We start from the raw sequence: 10,556 nt of genomic DNA, 5'->3' as shown, positions 1-10,556 counted from the left end.
AAGAAAAAATTTTTTCACAATTTTAATATTGATATTAATTAAAAGAAATTATGAATTTTTATCAAAAATCTTAAATGTTTTTCCTTGCAACCTTAAGACGTTTGATCGAACCACATAAAGTTTGTATCGAACATTGCGAATTTTTTCCAAATTCAAGAAATTTAATTCTAAAGAATTCAAAATCATTTTCTACAGAAAAAAATTAATTAAGTTCGAATCAAACTTCAACATGTTCGATCGAACTTGCAACATTTTTTTTCAAAATTTTTAAAAAATTTAATTTTCCATATTATTAACATTAAAATAATTGAAAAAATATTAGATTTATATCAAAAAATTTTAATTTTTTTTCATGCAACCTTAAGAAGTTTGATCGAACACCATTAAGTTTGAATCGAACATTGCGGAATTTTTTCCAAATTCAAGAATTTTAATTCTAGAGAATTAAATATCATTCCAAACTGATCAAATTTCATGAAGTTCGAATCAAACTTCAACATGTTCGATCGAACTTGCAACATTTTTTTGAAATTTTTTTGTAAAATTTAATTTTTAATATTCATAACATTAAAATAATTTAAAAAAATATTTTCTTCTCCATTTTGCCCCACCCTTCCCCCTCCCCCTCCTCATCCTCCATCAGAATTCCCTAGAAAATAATTACAAAATCCATCCGACAAATTAAATGAAACCAGTTATGTATTTTTTTTCTTTTGCCTCAAAATTTCATTCATAAAAAAATCAACACCGTTCATCAACTCGAAGTGTGTCTGTCAGATCAGCTCAACTAATTGCCGACAATTTTAGCCTTGGCAAAAATGTTAATTACCCCGAAGTTCGTAATGATGTTGTCTTTCTTGAAAATAAACAGAAAATAAATTACATTACCGTGGCCAGTTAGGGTTCATAAGCGGTCATTTGGCAAGCGAGCGAGCGAACGGGTCGGACAGCCGGTAAAGTACATTTGAGCCGCTTTACACAAAAGACAAATAATCATCGTAGGCCATAAAGGGGCAAAATAAAAGCAAATAATTTTAAGCCATTTAGATTTTGATGTTTGATGTTGGTAACAAACAAACAAACGAACGAACGAATGATCGACGAAAATATTCGCAGGCTAATTTGTGGCCATTTCAGAGAGGCTGTTAATTTGTTCAAATAGGCAAAAAAGTAATTTGGAAATATTATTACAACAACAATGTTATAAAAATTAAAAAAAAAAAAAATACAGAAAAAAACTCCGAACAATGGTCCGGAGATTATTTTATAAAAAGATTATTGTAGAAAAAAAATTTTCTATAAAACAAACTGCGGAAATGTGGTCTCGAAAATTTTTTCCAAAGGAAAAATTCTTCGGAACTCCGAATTAAGGTCCGGAGATTTTTGATGTGAAGTTCTGCTATCCAATGAGAATTCCAAATACCAATTTCTAGCCAATTCAGATGAAAACCCTCACCATAATCTCAAAAACTTCGAATAATGAGGGTTGCATTATATGGCGAATACCCCGAAAAATAACTAAAATCCGACGATTTTTTGTGGGGAAATTGTTGCCCAAATGAGAACCCAAAATATCAAATTACAACCAAATCGGTTGAAAAACCTCTCCAAAATCTCAAAAACTTCGAATAATGAGGGTACATTTATATGAGGCCTACTCCAAATCTTGGGCCAATACTGATACTTTTTGGTGGGGAGATTCTCTACCAAATGAGAACCCAAAGTGCCAAATTACAGCCAGTTCGTTTTAAAAATCGGTTCAAAATCTCAAAAACATGGAATAATGAGGGTACCTTTATATGAAGCCTACTCCGAAACTTAAGTCAATATTGATAATTTTTGGAGGGGAAATTCTCGACCAAATGAGAACCCAAAATACCAAATTATAGCCAATTCGTATGTAAAACCTCCCCAAAATCTCTAAAACTTCGAAAAATGAGGGTAGCTTTATATGGCAAATACCCCGAAACTTAAGTCAATATTTATAATTTTTGGTAGGGAGATTGTCGACCAAATGAGAACCCAAAATGCCAAATTATAGCCAAATCGGTTGGAAAACCGCTGCAAAATCTCTAAAACTTCGAAAAATGAGGTTAGCTTTATATGGCGACTACCCCGAAACGTAAGACAATACTGATAATTTTTGGTGGGGAGATTATCCACCATATGAGAACCCAAAGTACCACATTACAGCCAAATCGGTTGGAAAACCTCTCCAAAATCTCAAAAACTTCGAAAAATGAGGTTAGCTTTATATGGGGACTACCCTCAAACTTTGGACAATACTGATAATTTTTGGTAGGGAGATTGTCCACCCAATGAGATCCCCAAATATCTAATTTTGAAAATTTCCGGACCTCAGTTTGGGATTTTTTTCTATAGAAAAAATTCTTCGGACCTCAGTTCGAATTTTTGTTTCTATAAAAAAATCTCGGTTCGGATTTTTTTTTATAAGAAAAAAACGATAGAAAAAATTCTCCGGACCTTTGTTCGGAATTTTTTTCTATAGAAAAAATTCTCCGGACCTCAGTTCGGAATTTTTTTGCAATAGAAAAAATTCGCCGGACCTCAGTTCGGAATTTTTTTCTATAGAAAAAAATTCACCGGACCTCAGTTCGGCATTTTTTTCTAAAGAAAAAAATTCACCGGACCTCAGTTCGGCATTTTTTTCTAAAGAAAAAAATTCACCGGACCTCAGTTCGGCATTTTTTTCTAAAGAAAAAAATTCACCGTACCTCAGTTCGGCATTTTTTTCTAAAGAAAAAAATTCACCGGACCTCAGTTCGAAATTTTTTTGCTATAGAAAAAAATTCACCGGACCTCAGTTCGGCATTTTTTTCTATAGAAAAAAATTCACCGGACCTCAGTTCGGCATTTTTTTCTATAGAAAAAAATTCACCGGACCTCAGTTCGGCATTTTTTTCTATAGAAAAAAATTCACCGGACCTCAGTTCGGCATTTTTTTCTATAGAAAAAAATTCACCGGACCTCAGTTCGGCATTTTTTTCTATAGAAAAAAATTCACCGGACCTCAGTTCGGCATTTTTTTCTATAGAAAAAAATTCACCGGACCTCAGTTCGGCATTTTTTTCTATAGAAAAAAATTCACCGGACCTCAGTTCGGCATTTTTTTCTATAGAAAAAAATTCACCGGACCTCAGTTTGGCATTTTTTTCTATAGAAAAAAATTCACCGTACCTCAGTTCGGCATTTTTTTCTATAGAAAAAAATTCAACGGACCTCAGTTCGGAATTTTTTCTATAGAAAAAAATTCACCGGACCTAAGTTCGGAATTTTTTTCTATAGAAAAAATTCTCCGAACCTCAGTTCGCAATTTTTTGCTATAGAAAAGATTCTCCGGACCTCAGTTCGGAATTTTTTGCTATAGAAAAAATTCTCCGGACCTCAGTTCGGAATTTTTTCGCTATAGAAAAAATTCTCCGGACCTCAGTTCGGAATTTTTTCGGTATAGAAAAAATTCTCCGGACCTCAGTTCGGAATTTTTTCGCTATAGAAAAAATTCTCCGGACCTCAGTTCGGAATTTTTTTGCTATAAAAAAAATTCTCCGGACCTCAGTTCGGATTTTTTTTGCTATAGAAAAATTTCTCCGGTCCACAGTTCGGAATTTTTTGCTATAGAAAAAATTCTCAGGACCTCAGTTTTTATTTTTTTTTTTGCATTTTCCCAAAATATTTTCTAATTGCTTCCATTTGATTTTTTCAGATTTTGGATATTTTTTTTCAATCTCCCGCTGAAGGTAAGCTAATGAAATTCAATATTAATTGGAAAATAATTAATGGGAATATTGGGGTTATTTTATTTTCGGTCCATGGTTGGTCACCTTTTTCTTGTTTGAAAATATTGTTGTTGTTGTTTTTGTTGTTTGAAATACTTTGTGTTTGTTTTAATGGGGCGTGTGTTGTTGGTGTTCGAAATTGCTGTTCGCCTTTTTAAAATATCCAATAAATTTTTACGCCTTTTCATTGGGAGGCTTAAGATAGCCAACCAAGCTGCTTCGAATTTTGTTTACAACAAAAACAACAACTTTGGTTATTTGGGGTTTCATGCCACAAATTATTCACTTCCTGTCCGTGTTTTTGGATTTCGTATTTTTTTGTTTTTCGGAATTAATGCCCTGAGGCCAGCCGAATGAATGAAATTTGAAATTCCTTAGTTTAGAGAGGTTGTAGATCCGAAAAAACAACAAAAACAACAACATAATGTGTTTAATGTTATTGTTATATTTTATTTTTGTTGTTGTTGTTCTTGCTTTATCTTAAAAAAGGCTTAATTAGTTTCAGACTTTTGTTGTGGACTTCGAGGTATTTTTTTGATTTTTTTGTTTTTTTTTTACTTCGATGTCTTGCTGTCTTTCTGGCTGACATTTCTCACTTCATTTTCGTGGGTTCTTTTTGTTATTTTTTTTTTAATTCCAAAATTCCTAACCAACAATGGTCCAATCGGATCATTGTTGTCTTATCAACTGAATTAGGAGGATTAACTTCGAAGCTATGCTAATTTATCTGAAGACAAATTTTTAATAAATAAAAAGAAGATAAATAACACCATAGTGGTGTTCCAAAAGTCCGATTTTTAGAAAAAAAATGGTCCCAAATTTAAGATTTTTTTCTATAGAAAAAAAGTTCCGGACCCTTGTTCCGAATTATTTTCTATAAAAAAAAAAATTCGGGACCCTATTTCCCGATTTTTTCTATAGAAAAAAATTCTCGGGACCCTAGTTCAATTTTTTTTTTGTATAGAAAAAAATCTCCGGACCCTAGTTCAAAATTTTTTTTCCATACAAAAAAAAAATCTCCGGAATTTTTTTCCATACAAAAAAATCTCCAGACCCTAGTTCGGACTTTTTTCTACAAATCTCCGGATCCCAGTTCGGTATTTTTTCTATAGAAAAAAATCTCCGGACCCTAGTTCGGAATTTTTTTCCATACAAAAAAAAATCTCCGGAATTTTTTTTCTATACAAAAAAAATCTTCAGACCCTAGTTCGGACTTTTTTCTACACAAAAAAAATCTCCGGATCCCAGTTCGGAATTTTTTTCTATATAAAACAAATCTGCGTATCCTAGTTTGGTATTTTTCCGATTTTTTTTCTATAGAAAAAAATTCTCGGGACCCTAGTTCAATTTTTTTTTTGTATAGAAAAAAATCTCCGGACCCTAGTTCGGTATTTTTTCTATAGAAAAAAATATCCGGACCCTAGTTCTGAATTTTTTTTCCATACAAAAAATCGCCGGAATTTTTTTTCTATACAAAAAAAATCTCCAGACCCTAGTTCGGAATTTTTTCCATACAAAAAAAAAATCTCCGGATCCCAGTTCGGAATTTTTTTTCTATATAAAACAAATCTGCGGATCCTAGTTTGGTATTTTTTCTATAGAAAAAAAATCTCCGGACCTAGTTCGGAATTTTTTTCTATAGAAAAAAATTCTCGGGACCTATAGAAAAAAAGTTCCGGGTCTTAGTTCGGATTTTTTTCTATAGCAAAAATAGCCTGTGCTCAGTACGAAGTTCTTCAAGTGGTGTAGGGTAATTTTTGTCAACCGATAAAACATCTACTTGAAAACCAATGAAGCTTAAAAGGTCCATTGAAAAATCCCATTAATTAATTTTTTTTCACCAACACACCCACCCGCCAGACCATTCATTCATTGTAATCCCATATTGGGACGGGAACTTGAAATTCAATAAAACATTTCAGATGACATGTGTCGTCTGACACTTCACAAACAACAATTTAATTTTTTAAAGACGGCAAGGGGAAATATTCCCCTCCCACTCCCACTCCCCCTCCCCCTTTGGTCATCCGAATCGATTTTTCTGTTTTATTTGGAGACAATTAATTTGAAAATTCCATAGCAATTGAAAATCGATGAAATTGATTATTTTTCGGAGGGTGGGGGGCAGGGTGTGTGGGAAAGGGGGAAACATTTGAAATTTTTATTTTTTGGAAATATTCCCAACCCCCAAAAATTAGATTGTTAATTTGTTTAAATTAAACGCCTTGTTTCACATGGCAATGAAGCGTTAAAGAGCCGACAGCAGCCAACAGCCATGGCTTCCGATCGACTTCTTGAGTATCATTAATTTATGTTTGTAACCTAATTTTTATTTTTTTATCTTTCTTCAAACTACTTTTTTATGAGCATAGCTTTTAATTTTCGATCCCACCGCTACTTCTGAATCGGGGTTTTTTTCTTCAGTTCGTTGCACTTCACTTTTAATGGAGTCCAGCGCCATTTGGCGGCGATGGTAGTCCATCAATTGTGTGTGTTTGCGTTCGAATGAAAACGAAGCCGAAAGCAAGAAGTAATAAAAACTGCATTAGCGGTTTGGGAACAACAACAAAAATTCAATTTTAATTGAATTTTATTGCATTCTCAATTAAATGTATTGAAAATTAATTTTGAAGTTTTTCTTCGCACAAAAGTGGTACAAAAAAGGGGGAAGGGGAATTTATTTTTTTATTCGAACCCTAGTTCGGAATAGAAAAAATATAGAAACAAATCTCTGGACCTCAGTTCGGAATTTTTTCTATAGAAAAAAATCTCCGGACGTCAGTTCGGAATTTGTTTCTATAGAAAAAAATCTCCGGACCTCAGTTCGGAATTTGTTTCTATAGAAAAAAATCTCCGGACCTCAGTTCGGAATTTGTTCCTATAGAAAAAAATCTCCGGACCTCAGTTCGGAATTTGTTCCTATAGAAAAAAATCTCCGGACCTCAGTTCGGAATTTGTTTCTATAGAAAAAAATCTCCGGACCTCAGTTCGGAATTTGTTTCTATAGAAAAAAATCTCCGGACCTCAGTTCGGAATTTGTTTCTATAGAAAAAAATCTCCGGACCTCAGTTCGGAATTTGTTTCTATAGAAAAAAAATCTCCGGACCTCAGTTCGGAATTTGTTTCTATAGAAAAAAATCTCCGGACCTCAGTTCGGAATTTGTTTCTGTAGAAAAAAATCTCCGGACCTCAGTTCGGAATTTGTTTCTGTAGAAAAAAATCTCCGGACCTCAGTTCGGAATTTGTTTCTATAGAAAAAAATCTCCGGACCTCAGTTCGGGGAATTTTTTCTATAGAAAAAAATCTCCGGAACTTAGTTCGGAATTTTTTTTCTACAAAGAAAAAAACTCCGGACCCCAGTCCAAATTTTTTGTCTACAGAAAAAAATCTCCGGACCCCAGTTCCAAATTTTTTTCAAATTTTTCGGGACACCAGTTCCGTTTTTTGCTACAGAAACAAATCTCCGGACCTCAGTTCGGAATTATTTTCTATAGAAAAAAATCTTCGGACTTCAGTTCGGAGAAAACATCTCCGGAACCCAGGTTGGGAATTTGTTTCTATAGATCCGGACCTCTGTTCGAAATCCTAGTTCGGTATTTTTTCTATAGAAAAAAATCTCGGGACCCAAGTTCGGAATCTCGGGACTGTAGTTCTGATTTTTTTCTATAGGAAAAACTCCGAAGTCCGGAAATTTTTTTATAGAAAAAAACTCGGAACTAGGGGCCGGAAAAGACAGAACTAAGGTCCGGAGATTTTTTCTATAGAAAAATATTCCAAACAGAGTTCTAGATATTTTTTCTATAGAAAAAAAATTCCGAACATTAGGTCCGGAATTGAGGTCCGGAGAATTTTTTTCTGGGCCTGAGGAAAATTTTCAATTTATTTTTTTTTCTAATTTCTATATTTTCTTATAAAAATTTCCCCAATAAAACAAATCGCACCCATTGTATACCCCACCACCAGCAAAGTACCTGGCATTCGGAAATATTCCAAACTTAGCGGTTCCACCGCATCGCGATCCATGGGAAAATATTTCAAGTGTCCAATACGTATGGCATCATAAAATGTGTCCTCTAGGATCCTTATAAATACCCCACTTTCCAGCATATAACCCATCAGCGTGTTCAGCTTGCCCTCCAAAGGCCAATTGGGACGCAGTGGAATGCCACCATAAACCGGATTTATTGGATATTCCACGAGCTCCTTCATCCGGGGTTTTTCCATAAAGATCTGCTGCCTGAGATAGAAATAATTTTTATCATATTGACTGTAATAGGCATAGCGGGCTGTGAGGTTACGACGGGATGCGGAAAGGAATGCATTGTCCACTATCCTCAGCTGTTGGCTGAGCAGGGGGGAGATCTCGGTGCTATTGAGGAAAATATATTCATATTCACTGATGATAATCGAGATGTTGTGTTCCACCAGGTCCTCGAGGGAGGTGATGTAGTGGTCATAGAGGCGACTGGACAATAAACTGGAGAGCAGGGATAAATACCAATTGGCCAGGACAAAGCCACAGAGGAACATGAAAATTTCCAAAAATCTTCGACGCCAACCTTGGATCTTCGTCAGCTGGAAGGGTAGGTTCGCTGCTGCCATCATGGAGTTTAAATAATTCTGGGGGAAATCCCATACCCCACCCTGCAGATGATTTATCAGAGACAACATGAGGCTGACATAGCACATCGTAAATTCACCCCAGAGCCACACCTCCGGCTGGAAGGGTTTAATGAAATAATAAAAACGATCCATGGCTGTATCCTGCGGAACAATGAGATAGCTGTTGGTTATCTCCTCCGGCTGGGTGACAATGTAATTGGGACCCATTATCATGGCATCGGCACAGACATCGGTGCGATTGGTCCTTAAATAGTGCAGGCAGTCCAGTTCATTGTAGTATTCCTTGTGGGAGTTGATGATCCAGTCCAGTGTGGCATTGTACTGCTTGGCAAAGATTTTCAGAATTGTGGCATAATACCCACTGATGTGGAGGTGGCTGCTGGTATCATTTCCGGACCACCACAATAATGATCGGGGCGGATTATTGCCCAAAACGCAACGTATGGGAAAGCCATGGAGATTTTTTGAATTTTCCCAAACTTCTGTATGCCAGAACTCTTCAAAATTTGTTGTTGTAATAAACCGCTGATTGTTGTTGTAATGCTGAAAAACTACCATTCTCTCATGGTCCTCGAAGTTGATTAGAATTGTGTTAAAGAAACCATTTTTACGGCACCACAGCCACAACGGCCACCATTTCTCTGGCGGATCCAAATCCTCAGAGGCCACGAAGGCGATAAGTTTCAAATGTCAGCGTTTCATGGATGCGAAGAGAATCTCCAAAATCTCCTCACTTCCCTGGGATTGAATAAAAACCAGGGGTAAAAAATTCCATGACAAATGATCCTTTAACACCCAGGGTATATGTTGGCTGACAAGCACCAAAGGAGGTTCATCGGCGGTCACCTGTTCACCTGCAGCTCGCTTCCACATATCCACTAAATCTCCCTGATTTTGATAATCGTAAAACACCAGGGTCTCTATGGCCATTTCGTGCTGGAGGACCCTTAAAAAACTGAAAATCCTTGCAGGAAATTCCGCTGCCAATAATGAGGTCAGATTTAAAAGAGCCATCATCAATATTTTTTTTCGAATTTCTTGCTTCGATTTTTTTTCAAATTTTTTTTCGCCCAAGTCCTCGACTGCCCTTTGGCTTTATGCCACAGCACCGCCACTTGCTAGCCTCCATTTGAAGTGTTCCGCACAAAATGTCTATTATTTGTTCCCGCTAATTGCTTCTGTATTTATTTAACAAATTAAATTTAGCCGTTTTGTTGTAATTACTGCATGTCGGGTCAAGCCATAAATTTAAGGTATTCTCAGGAGGTTGAATAAAAATATCAATTAATTGGGGGGCAATACGGAGGAAAGTGGCGTGGGATGTTATTAAAGGTGAAGAAAGAAAATATATTAAAACTAGGGTCCGGAGATTTTTTTCTATAGAAAAAAGAACTCCGAACTAGGGTCCGGAGATTTTTTTTTATAGAAAAAAGAACTCCGAACTAGGGTCCGGAGATTTTTTTCTATAGAAAAAAGAACTCCGAACTAGGGTCCGGAGATTTTTTTCTATAGAAAAAAGAACTCCGAACTAGGGTCCGGAGATTTTTTTCTATAGAAAAAAGAACTCCGAACTAGGGTCCGGAGATTTTTTTCTATAGAAAAAAGAACTCCGAACTAGGGTCCGGAGATTTTTTTCTATAGAAAAAAGAACTCCGAACTAGGGTCCGGAGATTTTTTTCTATAGAAAAAAGAACTCCGAACTAGGGTCCGGAGATTTTTTTCTATAGAAAAAGACTCCGAACTAGGGTCCGGAGATTTTTTTCTATAGAAAAAGACTCCGAACTAGGGTCCGGAGATTTTTTTATATAGAAAAAAACTCCGAACTAGGGTCCGGAGATTTTTTTCTATAGAAAAAGACTCCGAACTAGGGTCCAGAGATTTTTTTCTATAGAAAAAGACTCCGAACTAGAGTCCGGAGATTTTTTTCTATAGAAAAAACTCCGAGCTAGGGTACGGAGATTTTTTTTCTATCGAAAATAATTGTAGTTGACCCAAAATAACAAGTTTTGTCCTAATCCCTACTGAGAATATTCACAAATTACAACTTACAATAAAACAACAACACCAACAACAGGAAAATAAATTAATTTGTTAAATAAATAGAAAATGCAATTATCTTAAATAAATATTAGGCAC

General features: G+C 35.4%; 1 protein-coding gene across 1 annotated transcript; it reads right to left on the bottom strand.

Annotated features, from left to right (window-relative positions):
• Nucleotides 1-904: 904 nt before the first annotated feature.
• On the bottom strand, nt 905-9,350 carry LOC133334257 (uncharacterized). Its single transcript, XM_061542544.1, has 3 exons — nt 9,155-9,350; nt 7,769-8,917; nt 905-972 (listed from the first exon to the last, which is right to left on the bottom strand). Exons 1-3 carry the CDS (start codon nt 9,348-9,350, stop codon nt 905-907), a joined length of 1,413 nt encoding a protein of 470 aa, XP_061398528.1.
• Between the last annotated feature and the right edge of the window lie 1,206 nt (nt 9,351-10,556).

The sequence above is a fragment of the Musca vetustissima genome, unplaced genomic scaffold (assembly GCF_032173495.1).
Source record: "Musca vetustissima isolate MV318-11 ecotype Yass unplaced genomic scaffold, APGP_CSIRO_Mvet_v1 utg250106, whole genome shotgun sequence".
Classification (NCBI taxonomy): Eukaryota; Metazoa; Arthropoda; class Insecta; order Diptera; family Muscidae; genus Musca; species Musca vetustissima.
Note: the sequence above shows the minus strand (reverse complement) of the source record. Positions and strands in the feature narration are given on the sequence as shown.